Source organism: Carica papaya, chromosome 9 (assembly GCF_054855325.1).
Source record: "Carica papaya isolate Zhongbai chromosome 9, ASM5485532v1, whole genome shotgun sequence".
Classification (NCBI taxonomy): Eukaryota; Viridiplantae; Streptophyta; class Magnoliopsida; order Brassicales; family Caricaceae; genus Carica; species Carica papaya.
In genome coordinates, this window is record NC_142317.1 from 34004296 (window position 1) to 34021704 (window position 17409).

The following is a 17409-nucleotide window of genomic DNA, read 5'->3' on the forward strand; positions in this document are numbered from 1 at the left end:
ATTCACTTCTGAACAAGAAGTGACAGTTTTCATTAGTGGGTTAAAACAATACATTCCAGTGGAGGTAGAGTTGCAACATCTGAGGGATTTTACTTGAGCCATGAATTTGGCATCATATTATGAGCGCAGAACAGTGCGCAATCTGATTGAGCCTGGTTTGGTGTGCAAAACAGTATCCAACTTTGATTCTAGCAATTCTGGCTGAATTATGGTTGCAGAACATAATCAGCCCACTTCAAGTGCCTTAATAATGGTCTTTTCCCACTTTAAAGTGGCTTTCAGCATGGAAAATGAGCACCAACGTGCTCAAAAGTTATGTTTTAGTTGTAATGAAAAATTTCATCCCGCGCACCATTGCAAAAGGCTGAAATATCTGTGCATCAAAACATGTGGGTGAAGATGATGAAGGTAAGAGGATTTATTGATTATATTCCAGTCATTATTTTAATTGATTCTGGTATCACTAATAGTTTCTTGGATGAGAACTTGGCAAAAACCTTGAATAAGCCTGTTCTTTATTAAAATGCCCTTAGGATTGTGGTTGCTAATGATGAGAAAATTCGTAGTAGTGGTTTATGTCAAGCAGTCTCCTTGAAATTGCAACATACAACTTTTTCTCTGGATCTTATTCTCATTACATTGTCTAGATTTAATGTAGTTTTGGAAATTAATTGGTTGCGAACACTAAACCCTATTACTTGGAGTTTCAAGGATATGCAGATGAGTTTCGTGTTCCAGGTTTCTAAAGGGACTTTGTGTGCCATTCCAAAATCTTTTTCTCCCATATCTTTTAATTCTTGCAATTCCTGTTAAAAAAGGGGATCAATCAGTTTTGTTGAGTCAAATGTTAGTTGATTTTATAGCCTCTTTCAAGAACCTTAGGAGTTGTCTCCACAGAGAAAATTTGACCAGTGAATCATGTTGTCGCCAGATACTCATCCTGTGGTAGTAAGGCCTTATCACCACCCGCACTTTTAGAATGATGAGATTGAAAAACAATTTTCCAGAATGCTTCATCAGGGGAATTATTCAACCTATCAATCTCCATTTTTCTTCTCCAGTGTTGTCAGTTCAAAAAGCAAATTCTACTTAAGAGATTTTATGCTCAATGCTAAAACAATTAAGGATAAATGTCCTATTCCTGTTATTGAGGAGTTGTTGGAGGAGTTGCATAGATCCTCATACTTTTCCAAGTTGGATCTTCGCTCAGGTTATACACCAAATCTGTATGGCAGCCAATAACATTGAGAAAACTGCATTCTAAACTCATGATGGTCATTTTGAATTTTGTAATGCTTTCTGGTTTCACTAATGCACCTTCTACATTTTGATATTGATGGATCATATATTTCACCAATATTTAAGGAAATTTATATTAGTTTTCTTCGATGATATCCTCATTTACAGCAGATCATGGGTTGAGCATCTTCAATACCTTCATATTGTTTTTAACATTCTTCGAAGGTATGTGCTATTTCTCAAGAATCCAAGTTTACTTTTTCTCAAGTCTCAGTGGCTTACCTTGGTCACGTCATTTCTCAGCAAGGTATGGCAGTTGACCAAGAAAAATTGGATCTATGAAAAGATGGCATCTTTCTACTTCTGTCATGGTTTTGAGAGTATTCTTGGATTTAACAGGGTTCTATGGCAAGTTTGTTAAAATTATAACGTTATTGTGACTCCTCTTACAAATAGGTTGAAGAGGCATTTCTTTGTATGGTCTGATAAAAGTGGGCATGCCGTTATAACTCTCAAGAATGTTATGATGACTATACCAGTTTTAGCACTTAAAATTTTACCCAAGTTTTTAGTGTTGAGTTTGATGCTTTGACCTTGGTATTGAGGCAGTATTACAACATCAGAGCCGACCTATAGCTTTTTTCAGCCATCATTTGGCCCAACATTATCTAAGCCTTCCTGCTTATGAGAAAGAATTAATAGGACTGGTCAAGACGTCAAGCACTGGAGACCTTATTTATGGGGGACAACACTTCCGCATCAAAATTGATCATTACAGACTCAGATTTTTACGAGAGCAATCTGTTCTTAAACTGCAAAGTTGAATGCTGTAGAGTAGAAGTATTCAACTCAGAAAAACGAGATTCCTGTGGTGCTTTAGTGTCTGATTGTCTGGCAATTGTATCCACTGATTGTGGAATTTCTGATCAAGTCAGATATTGTAGCGAAGCTATCTCCCAAGCTGACTCGATCACAAGTGGTCCTGGTGGAATATCATTTAACGTGGGAGCACAAGCTTAGGTGAAGCAACATGTTGTCGTTTGTCTCCAGCGGAAAGCATGTGGTTAAGAACATTAGCACCCAACTTGTGGGGACAGACTTATTGGAAAGTTAGGAGGTCTTTTAGCATGACAAACACTCTAAAAACTTCACATAGCAAGTGGAAGAAGGGGCAGTGTGTAAGTTCTGGTTGGAGAATTGGTTACTCCATGTTAGGGGTAATAGTAGTCCTATATCTGCCATTACTTGAGTTTGTAAAATCATCTCTTTCCAAGTTTTGTTTTTTGTTTTTTTTTTTTCTTTTGGTTGAGGGATTTTTGTGTATTTGTGTTTTGTTTTCCCTTTCTTGTAAGTGTTTTTCTGTTTTACTAAGTAGAATGCAGTTGCCAGAAATGGAAGGACTTTGTTGTTCCAATGACCCTTTCTATGTTGTCATAACTGAGGTAAAAAAGAACAAAACTTTTGAAATTGTTGATGGTTTCTTCTATCTTCTTCCTTTCCCCGAGTCTTTGAGTAGATTCAATAATTTGCTTTCTTAATCTTTAAGTTTCCTGCAATATTAGTAACTTCAAGAGCTATATAACCATTATACAACAGACACTTATTTTGCTGCATTTTTTCAGATGTGTTTTTGTGGATGCTGGGGTTGCACCAATTGATATAGAGACTAGAAAGATTAAAGAAGAAATGAAACTGAAAGAGGCACAAACAAGAGCAGTTGCCGAGCATGGAGAATTAGCTCTGATCACGGTTGATGGTCCACAGGCTGCTTCTCAAGAAAGAGTAGCTTTGAGACCCCCAATGCTACAGGTACACAGCCTGTTATGCCAGCATAAGAAACTCTATGTCACTTCTTCTCTGTTACAAGGGATACATTCCTATTTGGATCTTGCTAAAAATTATTTGACTCATACATGGTTTATTTGTACATTAGAATTAGCATTGTCTTTTATATCTAATATCATAACCTCCATCAAATAAACATCCCGAAATATAAGCTTCAGCTGGAAAGTGGGAAACTGCTATAGTCTTTTCAAGAATTTAAGATTTTCTTTTAATGACTCGTGATTAACTTGTGGACAGTTCCTTTCTTGGAAAAGAATACAAATCTTCTTAGCTGCAGTTAAAGAAGCTTCTTTGTTGGGGTTTTTTATTTCTGGTTGTGCATTTTGTCCATTTTTTCTTTTCACAATAATCAAGAGTTATGGAGATTTTAATATGCATCCTTCCAGGTGGTCCGCCTAGCCTCCTTTCAACATGCTCCTTCAGTGCCACCTTTCATAGCATTACCAAAGCAATCTAAAGTTGATGGGGATGATTCAGGCCTAAGAGAGATGGAAGAAAGAAAGGTTAATGAGGTAGCTGTTGGTGGTGGAGGTGTCTCAGTGGCTGTTACTCGCTTTCCAGTTGAGCAGAAACGACCAGTGGGACCCCTTGTTTTGGTGGGTGTAAGAGATGGAGTTCTTTGGCTCATTGATAGGTAACTAAACCCCTCTAACTTTTAGAATTTAATGTCTAGCTGAAATCCAAATTTTCTGACCATTATGCATTGGCTGGAAACAGCATACAAATGGATTTAACGAACTATGAGAGTTTTCCCATTATACATTTCTTGATTGACCTTTTATAATTGCACGAAGGCAAACTCTTTCACTGAGTAAATAAAATCATATTGGGTTTTGGAAATGTTCCGGTTAGTCTTGGTATATTCGCTTTCATCAGTCTACATTGCCTGTCTTATAGGCAAGCCCTTGGGCCCTTCTTACATAGCAGTCAAATGAGAAACTGGGACAAAAGTTTTTCCCAAATATTCCCTTCGAACTAAACGTTTCAATTGATTTTTCTTCATGCAGAATCATAAAAAAATTTTATTTGACTCATGCTAAGAATAGTTGAGTGTGAATTTTATTAAATATCAAGGTCCTATATATATAATTTTTCTGGAATAGAAAAGAAAACAAACAATTAATTACATAGAGTATATTTTATCCTAATGCACTTTAACCTAATTTTTTCGTAATAACATATGATATATTTTTCATTATTTCCCTCAAGGTGGAAACCAGATACTGTCTATTCTCAGCTTGTCAATGATAGTTAAAGTACTGGATTACTCAAATCTTTTAGTCGACATGTTTGCAAGTTATGAGCTTGTATGCATATATAAAGCACATATTAAATTGTTGTCTAGGTTCTCTTTGATGAAGTGCTAATCAACCTCAATATATTTGGTCTTATCATGTTGTACTAGATTATGAGTTATGCTTATGATCGATTCACTGTCACAATTTAAGTGCATGGGGTCATTCCACTTGATTATGAGATCTTCTAAGATTCTCTTAAGTCATAGTTGCTCACATACCTTTTGAGCCATTGTTCGGAATTTTAACTATGTACTCGACCTTTAACTATATTCTGCTTTTTATTCTCCAAGAAACAAAGTTACTTCCTATGAAAACTTGTGGTAGATCTTCTATCCACCATTGACCTTGTACAGTGTACATCAATATAGATTTTTACAAGCAACTTGTCATTTTATTTGAACATGATACTTCTCTCGAGTGTCCTTTTTAGATAACATAGCACTTTATCAACTGCCTATAGGTACACTTCCGTAGGATTGTGCATGAACTGACGTATTATACTCGCAGCATAGACAATATCCGATCTTGTGTATAACAAATATATTTGTCTCCCAATCAATCTCTGACACATTTTCTTATCTACCGATCCATCCTCTTCTACTGGTCCCAATTTATGATTCGGATCGATTTAGAGTACTAGTTGGTTTACATGCTAGCTTGCCAATATTTCTTAATAGGTTTGAGTGGGTTACTTTAACTTCAAGGAAGTACTTTAACTTTTGCTAATTCTTTTATCTCGAATTCTTTTGTCAAACTTTTTTTTAGCATCAATTTTTTTTTTTTCGTCGTCCCGAGTTATAATGATATCATCAGCATATAATAGGAGAGCTGTAACTTTTCTTGAATCTGAGCACTTAATAAATAGAGTGTGATCACCTTAGGCTTGCTTATAAGATAAACCTATAATTATTTTCGCAAATCTGCGAAACCAGTTTATTCACTTCATCTGTTTCTATGGTGAATCTTGGTGGAATTTCCACATGAATTTCTTCTTGTAAATCTTTGTGTGGGAAAATTTTTTTTACATCAAATTGTTATAGTTCGCAGTCAAAATGGGCAATGTAGAACAATAAGATTTGTACTATACTTCATCTTACTAGTGCGAATGTTTCTTGATATTTTATCCCATAAATTTGAATATAGTCTATTGCCACTAATCTTGTTTTATACTTCTCGATTGTCCAATTTTCTTTGTATTTTATTGTGGATATCACTTGCGTCCCTAAGTTTCTTTCGTTTGGACAAGTCTACAATTTTGTATGCCTAGTTCTTTTCTAGTGCATGCATTTCAACATATTCATGACATTTTTCCACTTTTCACAGGATAAAATCTTAAACAATGTAGTAGGAATAGACATTGCATTTAGACTCATGAGAAAATTTTTGAGATGGAGAACATCTAACCAAATGATAAAAAGTTTGAAATTGGGTAGAATGAATATTTACTCCATTCTCTAGTCCCTTTTCTGAGAGGAATAGGTAAATCCATCTCAAAAGGTAAAGAGTTCTTAGGAGTTACCTTATGCCCAGTACTCGATTCAGGCTCTTGAACTTGTTTTGGTTCAGGATCCAAATTTTTTCTTCTTGAGTACACCTGTATAAATCATGAGTCCTGTATAATTACTATGCCAGGCTCATTTTCAAGGTTAGGTGTTTTTGGAATTCATTTTCTGAGTTTTGGTATATTTGAGGTTCATTTTCTGGGTCTTGGGGCTATTAATTTTTTTTTTTTTTTTTTGAAATAATCTTGAGGCTACTAAGACTGGAAAGGTGTAGTGTTTGATGATAAGGAAGGTAGTGGGATATCAAGCATGAAGAAATTATTATCTTCTGACACAATCTGCCCCTGAAGATATAAAGAATGATTCAATTTCCGCAATTGTGACATGTACAGATACATAAAACTTTCTGATAGGTGGGTGATAACATTTGTATCCCCTTCAGGTGGATGAGTATTCCAGAAACATACATTTAATAGACCTTGGGTTAAGTTTCCCCTTTTGATGGTGATATATATGAAAATAGGCTACTCAAATACTCTAGCCATAAGGTGTTTGGTGACCCTTACCTCAGGGAAAAAGGTAAAGAGACTTTACATGGGACTTCAGAAGTCTAAAATGTTAGATGGAAACCTGTTTAGAAGACATGTCACACTTAACACTGCCTCTCCCAATATTGGTTAGTAACCTAGTGTTGAGACAAGAAGGCACGTGCAATACCAAGTAAATGACTATTTTTCCTTTCTACCATTCTATTTTGTTGTGGAGTGTGAACAAACAGGAAAACTCATGAATAATCCCCTCATTATGGGAAAAAGATGACAAATTTTCTTTTAATAGAAAAAAGGATGACAATTTCTTATTGAAATAATATTTAGCATTATTAGTCCGAAAGTGTTTCTACCCCGAATTAGGTTTTAATCATGTTGTGAAATTGAGGAAGGACTTAGCTTACTTCATATTTTTAATGGGAAGACCTAAGTTACCCATGTATCATCTATGCATGAAACAAACCATTTGTCTTTAGAAATATTGGGAATATTTGAAGGCTCCAAATATCATTATGAATCAAGGTAAAAGGAAAATGTTTCTTTTATCGCATGGAGAAAAGTTCACTCGTTTGTGTTTTGCCAATTCACATATGTCATAGTATAAATATTCATTATTGGAATATTTAAATAAGGAGAGAAACGTAACCTTAAAAGTAGAAAAAGATGGATGTCCCAATTGTATGTGGTGTAACCATATCTTCTCTTAGGTACTAGTAGAGAGGGCGGAAGCTAGCATCTCAGGTGTATCCAAGAAGTAAAAGCCATTTCATGCCTCAGCATGTCTAATCATCCTCCTCGAGATCTGATTTTGAAGTTCATGATGAGATGAAGAAAAAATCAGTTTACAATTGAGGTCATGTGATAATTTGGGCACTGAATTAAGATTTATACATTATCTGGGAATATGAAGCATATCAGTAAGTGTAAAGTGGGAACTAATCTTTATACTTCCAACTGCTGCTATGATCAGTGAACCATGTGCAGCAACTATTTTTCTTTTAATTACCAGGACATGGGATATAGGTGCTAAAGTATTTACAGGGTTTGGTTATGTAATCTGTGACTCCTGTTTATAATCCAGGATAATGCAAAAGGTTTGTCTAAGGCATTTGGTCCATGTGAAATAGAAAACGTACATGAGTGTGCCAATAGATCGGTACATGTGGGGTTTCTCGAAGGACTCAAGTGAGTATTTGGTCTTTCAATCTCTACTTAAAATTTACTAAGATTGCCATTTTGGGACTAGTGTCAGTGACCTGTGGAGTTGCTTATGGAGTGATCCCGAAAAATTAGGCAATAAAGGCCGACTCAATAGGTGAAATATACTGCTTACTGCAGCTAGACAGTGAGGACAATGGCCAAAGGAATGGTTTATGGAGATTGAACAATGGCCAGCTGGTGCAAGGTCGACAAGGTAGGCATACAGCTGGATGGCTTGCCTGCAGCTGAGTGCTTGGCTGCGGGTGCTGAGTGGTGAAGGACTAGCTGTGTGCGACTGGGCTGCATTCAGATAGAGGCTGGACATGCAATTGTTTGGCTGGATGCGTCTACTGAGTGGCAGCTGGTACATGTTAGTTAGAGCAGTCTGTGGTTGGAGCAGGGCCTTTAGGTGCGACTAGAACAGGGCCAGCCGGTGGCTGCCCCGCTGGTGCAGTCACGCCCACCTGATGCAGTCACGCACAAGGCAGTGGTGCGCTTTCTCCAGCTATGGAGGTGGTTGAAGCCTGGCGCTGAAGGCCCACTCAGATCTGGTGTCCAGTCTGTGGTGGCCCGTGGCAGGGAAGTGGTGACTAGTAATGAAAGAGGTCGAGTTGTTTTTCCTATAACTTCTTAATAAGATGTTGAGAATAGTTTGAGTACATATTTATCTAATATCAAGCCCTATATATACAGGTTTTGTAGAATACAAAAGGAAACAAAAAGAATTACAAAGGTTTATTTTACCATAATACCCTTTAATCTAATTCTCTATTAATTACATATGATACATTCTTCAACAACTCATTTTTTTAACTTTTGAATGATTGCATGTTTTGACCTTTTTATACTCTCACACCATCCATCTTGCCCTAATTTGTATAACTATGTTATGAATTGGAACTTTATTTAAGTTATAGATTGTTATTAGGACATATATAAGACCTACTTCATCTTTTATATGTACGTATTCATGCCTCATCTCTGTGCAATCCTGTTATTCGGTACTGGTACCTTGCTGCATATGGAGATGCTGTTAGTGAATAGTTGCATGTTTTTACCTTTTGTTCTTTTTGAAATGGAAGAAGAGGATGAAGAGGATGAAGATCTCTCAAATACTTCTTTTACTTTAATTACCCATCTGTCATGCCCTAGTTTTTGTAGCTACATTTATAAACTGGATATTATAGGTTGTTCTTAAGACATTTATAAACTGGCTGTTTATTCAAGTTATAGGTTGTTCTTAAGACATATATGACACCTCCATCTTTGACAGGTACATGTGTGCCCATGCCTTATCTCTGAGCCATCCTGGCATTCGTTGCCGGTGTCTTGCTGCATATGGAGATGCTGTGAGCGCAGTAAAATGGTATTGACATGTTTCTTTCTGCTCTTTCAGGTGTAACTATAATTGTCACTATAATTGTCATTTTTATTTTGTCTTGTGCAGGGCAAGTAGGCTTGGTAGAGAACACCATGATGATTTGGCACAATTTATGCTGGGAATGGGCTATGCTACTGAAGCACTTCATTTACCTGGAATATCTAAGAGGTAAAGCATGTAAATATAATGTTAATCTACTGTTATAGGTTCATCATTTTTATTCTGATCAACCAGGTTTTCACATCATGTCTATCTTGGCCAAGTTTCAATATCAAGTAACTTTCATTTAGAAAGACATATTGTGTATTGCTAGAAGAATAAACCAGAATATTGTTCTTGTTATTAGTTAATAAATAGTGCATTTATTTGTTAAGATATATATGAATCAGAAAAGGAAAACTAAGAATATAATCTAACTAAATAGGACATTTAGCATCATTGAACCAATCTACATATGAGATTGACTTTATGGGAAAAAATTATTAAGGAAATAGCTTACTATCTAAAGTACAATATTGGAAATATTATTATTCTCTAATACTCCGCAAGCTGAAGCTGAAGCTCATATGAGCTTAAGCCTCTTGCATATCAACTAAAAGGAAATAGAAAATTAAACTAAATTTTAAAAAAAAAAAATTGGCTTCTATTCATGAACTGGTTACAAAAAGATTAATAAGTTCCATGGATGATCCCTTTAGACAAGATAAGCCAACAACTTCCAATGTATTCAATGAACAAGGATTTGAAATGACACCTACCAAAATGAATTATTCAACAGCTGGAAAAATAATACTTGTACCAAAATGAATTAGACAACTGGCAATGGTTTAGTAGAAAAACGACATGCTCAACATGCTTGTCACTAACAACTACAATGGGAAACCATTACAAACCTTCCGTGGAAAGCAATCTTACAAGAACTTACCAGCTTCAACCAACAATTTGTTCTTTTTCTGTAGTAAGACTTTACCCCCATTAAGCAACAATCTATAGTGATTCACAACTTTTTTCAGGCGGTAGTCTTCACTTCCTGATCAAAGTATTAAGGTGCATAAAAATTTTTTTGTGAGACAACTAGTGCTCACTCTTCCTAGCACAAGCTCTAGGGTTCACAACTAAAATTCTTTTGGGACAAGAACTCCACAACCTCCTTGAGCAAAGCTCTATTGTTTAGTAGCAATATTTTTGTGGGACAACAATTGTAAGCTTTGCTATTGGGATATTAGGCATTGAGCTTTTGAAAGTAAACTCCTCTTCCATCCTGCTAAACGGGTCTTGAATCTATTTACCAAGGGATCTCAGGAAGCAATGCCTTTGAATTTAGCATCAAGAGGAAGATCCAAATATTTGGTCAGCAGATTGACATTCTTATGCCCCAAGATTGTGTCCAAATTTGTTATACTTTGCAATCCCCCAACTGAACAAGTTCTAAATTTGTTGTTCTCTTACAATCCCCCAACTGAACAAGTTCTTATTTCATCATGTTGATTCTGAGGCTAGACGTGGTTGAAATTAGGGTGTCCCTTGACTCAGGGTCACAAAATAATAGTGTCATCTCCACTTCTTCTCCTTCCTTCCCCACCTTCCAGTCCCTTGTCAGGTACTTTTGACATGTTCCTGGTGACTATTGGTGCGAGAAAAAGAAGATGAAATGATTAGACAGAGGAGACCGAGTAAAGGGGAAGAGTAGGGAAGGGAAGAAAACTTCAAAAGACTTTGATGGGAAGGATTTGTTTCTTAGTATTAAGATTTACCATTCTTAGATCAAGAAATACAGAGTATTTAAAATTTATAGGAACAAGATTCACCGAAAAAATTGCCTGAAAAACCTCCATGAAAATAGAATGATGGAGGAAGACCTAGTCGCTTAATCCAAAATGTCCTCTCTTCTTCGAAATAGCTTCCCTGGTTCTTTGCCATGTTTCCCCCGTCTATTACTGAGTGAAGCCACGCATCCCATTCATTTCTTGTTTAGGCCGATTGTAGGCACATGCCCCTTTTAGCACCAGATTATGCTATGTGTTTGCCGGCGGCCCTCCGTTTACAAACCTTATCTGTTTCAGTCCCCTGCTTCTCATTTCATTTCCTTTTTAGTGAGCTCGGCTCTATCCCTGCATCCAGTTTCATTTTCCTTCCCGCGATCTTGCTTCTGTTCTCTGCTTCTCGCTCTATTTTCCTCCTTGTGAGCTCATTCCGTAACAATTTCCTCCTGTGGAGAAGAAACCTTGCCCTCAAGGTTCAGTTGTGGAAATTGCTTCAGCAGATATTGGACATCTTTCAATGTTCTATATGCAATTCCTCTCCATTTAACAAACCATTGTTCTTTCTGTTTTTCATTTTTACTGATGGTCTGGATTTACAATATTTATTCTGGCTCAATCATCTCCTCCTCCTCCTGATTAACCATGTCAGGCAGATCTTCAATATATCCTTGTCGCCCAAGTTTATGTTTTTTGAGCAGGATTACACGAAATACATGATCCATCCTTGTTCGTGCTGGCAATTTGAGTTTCTAAGCTACTGCACTGATCTTCTTGTCAATTTTTTAAGGTCCATAGAATTTCAGGGCTAGCTTCTGATTCCTCATTCTTTCTTATAACATTTATCTGCGGGGATGTAATTTGAGCATCAGTCCCTTTCTTCAAAGTGTCTCTCCAATTAGTGAGCATCCGCATATTGTTTTATTTTGTTTTCTGCTTCCATCAACTATTGTTTGAGTGCCTACTCATCTTATGTCTCTCCTTCATAAATGTTTTCAATTTTGCCAATGATGTTTCAATCTTAATTGTATTTGTAAAATGGGGTGGAGGATACCCATATAAGGCTTGAAAAGCATCGTGTTGATACTAGAATGGTATGTGGTGCTGTACCAACATTCTGCACTGACCTCTCTGTTTGTCCATCTATTTGAGGATGATAGAAGAGCTGTAGTGCAAGGTGTCCCTACTAATGTTATGAGTTCTCTCCAAAATAAGTTGGTGAATATTTTGTCACAACTAGAGACTATTACCTTGGAAGTGGCATAGAGTAAGAACTCTAAACCTTTCTTTTTATATGCATTTTCCCTGGTGCTTTTCTTGTTGAAATTTTTATACAAATAAATAGAGAAGAATAGCTAATTTCTTCCTCACAATGATTTTAGGCTTTGTTGATTAGCCTATTTAATCATTATGGTTTTTGCCATAAATCTAATGACCATGATTTGGGATTTATTGATTAATCTATTTATTTTCATGATTGTAGACTATCTCAATTAGCTTACTTAAATAACTGAAAAATAGGAAATTCCAAAATAAAAATCATCTAAACCCAAGGCAACAAAAGAGTTCAATGCAAGTCCTTTTGCCATTTACTATTTTTTGTTTCCTGTGCGAGGTTCCCTCTTCAATCTGTGGGTCCTCCTTAGCTTCATACCTTGAAAGACTACTTTTGTCATTCCCTCGTCAATCAGTGCATCCTGCTTAGCCTAACTTTTAAGACTTTCTAATTTATTTTAAACTATCAACAATAACATGTAAAGAAGAAGAAAATTGTCTGGGAACTCAAAGAAATCTACAGAGATTAGAAAACTGAAGATATATATATTTTATTCTTTAATGTGAACAACTCTAAGTTGAGGCAAAAGAAACTGAAAAAAATGGGACTGGAACAAAAACTATTTTTTTTAACTTCTTTATTTGATTTAAAGAGGGTCAAAACAACTTATTTTTTCATTGGAGAAAAATTGAACAGTAATTAAAGTGAATTAAATTTTTTAGGAAGGGTTAAGTAATATTGTGATATCTTAATCCCACATCGGAAATATACGTGATTGTTGAGTTTTATATGAATTTAAGTTACGAACTACCAATAACTTGATCTTAAAATTTTAAGGGTTAATGGTGCTTGGGAATAGGTTGTTATAAATGATGTCAAAAGACGTACTAGCTTGGTGATTCCAGATTGGTGCGATCTTGAAATTTCTGAGCAGTTGGTTTATGATTTGTAATTGTTATGTGTGACTTTGGTGTTATAAATCTGGATTTGAGTAGTAGAGACTGTAATATCTCAATCTCATATTAGAAAAATATATTTTTATTAAGTTTCATGTAAGAGTTCAAGGTATACATTATTGATAATTTAAGGTTAAGTTTTTGAGTACTATCTGAAAGAATATTAGATTAGTGGTACTTGGACATGAGATATTATAAATATGGTTTCTTTTCCTTGTTCCCCTTGATAGATGATTACTTATGCTAAGAAGAGAGATTATGTCCAAACAAAAGGATTTTGCTCAGCTGTAAACCTATTGGTCTGGTACAATGCTTGATGAATAAACCAAGATTTTGTTCTTGTTATTACATTGAAGAATAGTACACATTTATAGAAATACCTTCAAATAAAAACAGAAAAACTAACTAAATAATCTAACTAAATAGGACATGACTATATAGGAAAAGACTATTAAGGGAAATAACCTATTATTTTCTAATGGAGTATGTAGGAAATATTCTTGATCTCTAACATTTATAAATCTATTTAAGATTATCATGTTGTTCTTCGATGGACATCTCATACATGTAGTCAGCATTTTATTCTTGTTCATAGAATAATCGAACTATTTTTTCTGAGTTCATATGGAATCATCTTCATTTTTTTAATTATTATCCCTTGTCGTTCACTATAAACAATAATTATATTACTGTTTATGTTATTCCAGGTTGGAGTTTGATCTAGCCATGCAGAGCAATAATTTGAAAAGAGCACTTCAGTGCCTCCTTACAATGAGCAATAGCAGAGACATAGGACAAGATGGTCTAGGGCTTGATTTGAATGACATTCTCAGTTTGACAGCCAAGAAGGAGAACATTGTTGAAGCTGTTCAAGGAATAGTGAAATTTGCGAAAGAATTTTTGGACCTAATTGATGCTGCAGATGCTACTGGACAAGCTGATATTGCTCGTGAAGCTCTCAAGAGGTTGGCTGCTGCAGGTTCAGTAAAAGGGGCTTTACAGGGGCAAGAGTTAAGAGGACTTGCTTTACGCCTTGCAAATCATGGAGAATTGACACGGCTGAGCGTATGTAGCCACCTAAATATTTATTCCATTACATTAGCTAGAGAAATTATTTTTTTTATCCATATTGCTTTGGGTGGATGCTACCATCTCTTTAATTGGACAGTATTAACAAGGGACTAAAGAGATGCCTCCAGTTTATAAATGTGGTTTATTAATTTAAACAGCATCTGTTTATACAATATAAAACATAGCACATTGAAGTTCAAATTGTCTTGTATTTAGCTTTGGTATGCAGTTCTCTGATACAGGATAGAACAATTTTTGACAATCTGATTTACTTACTTTTGTAGTTATAGGAACCCCTAAACATAATTGCTTTTTTTTTTTTTTTTGAGAAAGAACACCTAATATAATTGCAGGTTTTACGTTAGCACCAAATTGCTAGAACGCACATTAATAGGATGGTTTAGTAACCGATACGTGTAATGGAAGACTTTGACCTGGTCCATTTACTTAACTCATCAAGTTTCCAAATTAACCTGAATCTGGATATGACTTCAACGGGCTCGACCCAAACCTGAATTGACAAGAACACATAACAACCTTAAACTTGAGACTTCCAACCTGACTCCTAAACCCTTGTTGACCATGAGTTTCTTTACAGAAAATCAAGCTAATTTGATGGTTGAACCTGAAACTGGTTGACTTTTTGGTTAGAGGAGATTAGACATTTAGTTCCTCACCCTATAGCAAAGCTCCTCTTGGTAAAATTCTCATGTCAGAGAAGGAAGTTTGTGGAGGAGGTAATATTAGCTAAATTCAGGCTGGAGCGACATATGTGGAGAAACTAATGACAGGTGTGAGCATGCGGTTCATATGGAAAGAATGAGAGTAATGATTTATTTCCGCAATTGGATCTCTGGGATTAATGGAGGCTGGACGGTCCCACATGACCAAGACCTTTCACTACATTTTCTTCTGGACCTTTATTGATAGTTATAAATAAGATGCTTTTGTGATTGAATAACCTCTTGGGATCTTGGTTTTGACCAAAATATGATACACTAGAAGTTACATCATGTAGAAAGCTCTTTCAAGGACCATAGTGTTAAGTCTTCCATATTTTAAAGGATGCAAGTTTTTGGGACTCAAACAAATGGAAGTTTGAGATGAACATCTTTACTAAGGTTCATAAAACAAATCATTCTTCTCAGGAGGGTTTCAGATTTTTTTACAGGTTTCTTTTGTGCATAAAGTTTCTATATCCATAAAGAAAAAAAGCCTCTTGGACTGTCTAACATGATTTCAATTCCTTAGGGCCAATTGTGGACTGCAATAATTTGCTCCATGGTGAATGCCAATATGATCAGGTCCTGAACTGGGATCTAGTCATGATTCTGTTAACAATGAAATCCTGGAGCAAGTTTGAAGCTTGTTCATTGGCATTTCAGCTGTTATGACCTACAACTCAGGCTCCTCGGGAGAACCTTATGAACTTCTGACAAAACTTTAATTTTTTTATCATATTCAGACATTTTATTGATTGATTGAACTAGATATTTTATTGAGAGATAGCTACTGCTCTTTATTCTCCAATCACTAGTATTCAAACTGAAAATAGAATCTAGACTAAATTGCTAATAATAAAAGACTAAATTACGAATATAATTATAATTTTAAATCCAAATTTAGCAACTGTCCTCGTGTGGTTTCCTAATTAAAAGCAATAATGTGGTTCAGGGTCTAATAAACAATTTGATCTCGATTGGCTTGGGACGTGAAGCAGCATTTTCAGCTGCAGTTTTGGGAGATAATGCATTAATGGAGAAGGCATGGCAGGACACAGGAATGCTAGCTGAGGCTGTGCTTCATGCTCATGTATGGCTTTTTTGTATATCTATCTCATTTACTTCTACCCTGAATCAGGTACTTTTATCTAACTGCTATTGTGAACTTTCCTCAGGCCCACGGCCGACCAACATTGAAGAACTTGGTTCAGGCTTGGAACAAAATGCTACAGAAGGAAGTGGAGCACACTCCGTCATTGAAAATGGATGCCGCAGCTGCATTTCTGGCTTCTCTTGAGGAACCAAAACTTACAAGTTTGGCAGAAGCTGGGAAGAAACCTCCAATTGAAATTCTTCCTCCAGGCATGTCTTCCCTTCTTGCTTCAATTTCTGTTCAGAAAAAGCCTCCTGCAGCACAGAGCTCACAGCAGCAACCAAACAAACCATTGCCGTTGGAAGCACCTCCTAGCACCCCAGCAACTGCTACACCAGCACCTGCTACTACAGAAGCTCCTGTTCCTACAGGACCAGCATCTGAAGATGCTCCACCTCAATCAGAAGTGAATGAAGCCTCTTCAGAAAATAAAGCTGTGGCTTCTAGCTCAGAAAGTAATCCAGAACTGTTTGCTTCAGAAGTAATTGTTCCTTCAACAACGAGTGATACAGTACCTTCAGGGGTACCTTCGGAGGTACCTTCCGAGGGCCAACCTGAGGCCTCTGATACCCAGGAAACGAGTGTTTCAACAATGCCACCAACTGACCCCCAGTTGCTTGAAAGCCAGGAAACAAGAAACTAGTGCATATAGAAAACTTTCCACCAATTCTTTCTATTAATTTGTATCTCATTTCCCCTTCTTCATATGAAGGAACATGGCTGCCCCAAATTTTCTAAAAGCAGCATGAAAATTTTCTGTATCAAGTTGCATGTAAGGTGATGGCTGTTCTTCCCTCTTGTAGGTAAACTATTTTTGGCTTGTCTTTGAAAAAAATAATATGCATTTAACTCTCACCTCCTTTTCTGTCTTGATCTAGTTCAGATTTTCTGATGCAAGGATAATTTTGTGTATCATTATATTTTTTTTTCGTATATAAAACAAATCGGATAATTTTTGGTTTTTTGTTTTAAGAATTATCTTGACTGGATCTGCTAATTGTCATTGTAGCTAATGCAAATCACATCATGGAAGATGAGTTCTCCACTTTTTCAACTAATTTTTACAGCAATTTGGCAAGAATGTTGTTTCTATTTTTCATGGTAAGTTTGAGGTTGAACAATAGACAATGATGGGTTATGTTACAGTACAACATTATAGGATTATATCATACAGGGTAAATATGTAGTTTCTCTTAATTTGGTGCATTGGGGTTGGAGCAAGTGGTGAGGTTTATTTCCATCTTTTAAATAAGCTACTACGAACAGATTTCTCCTAGACATCTTGGGTCTCAAGGGTTGTCCTAAGATCTTGGGACCCTTTTGTAATCTCCTACAAAATTGGAGTTGTGAGATTGTTCAATGGTCTTAAATGGTGGTTGAGTAAGTAATGTGTGAGATTGGTCGTTCAAAATATCCAATAAATACCCAAACTTTATAATAATATATGTATATATATAT

General features: G+C 36.0%; 1 protein-coding gene across 2 annotated transcripts in view; it reads left to right on the top strand.

The window, feature by feature from the left end:
* The window catches only part of LOC110819751 (Transducin/WD40 repeat-like superfamily protein), a 45875-nt gene extending 29069 nt beyond the window's left edge, over positions 1 to 16806 (top strand). For both annotated transcript variants that reach the window (XM_088211551.1, XM_088211552.1), the window contains exons 15-21: positions 2862 to 3048; positions 3471 to 3718; positions 8906 to 8998; positions 9080 to 9181; positions 13713 to 14070; positions 15751 to 15888; positions 15974 to 16806. In XM_088211551.1, coding sequence (XP_088067677.1) covers positions 2862 to 3048; positions 3471 to 3718; positions 8906 to 8998; positions 9080 to 9181; positions 13713 to 14070; positions 15751 to 15888; positions 15974 to 16594 — 1747 coding nt within the window. In that variant the 3' untranslated portion in view covers positions 16595 to 16806. The remainder of the gene's footprint in view (positions 1 to 2861; positions 3049 to 3470; positions 3719 to 8905; positions 8999 to 9079; positions 9182 to 13712; positions 14071 to 15750; positions 15889 to 15973) is intronic.
* The last annotated feature ends 603 nt before the right edge of the window (positions 16807 to 17409 follow it).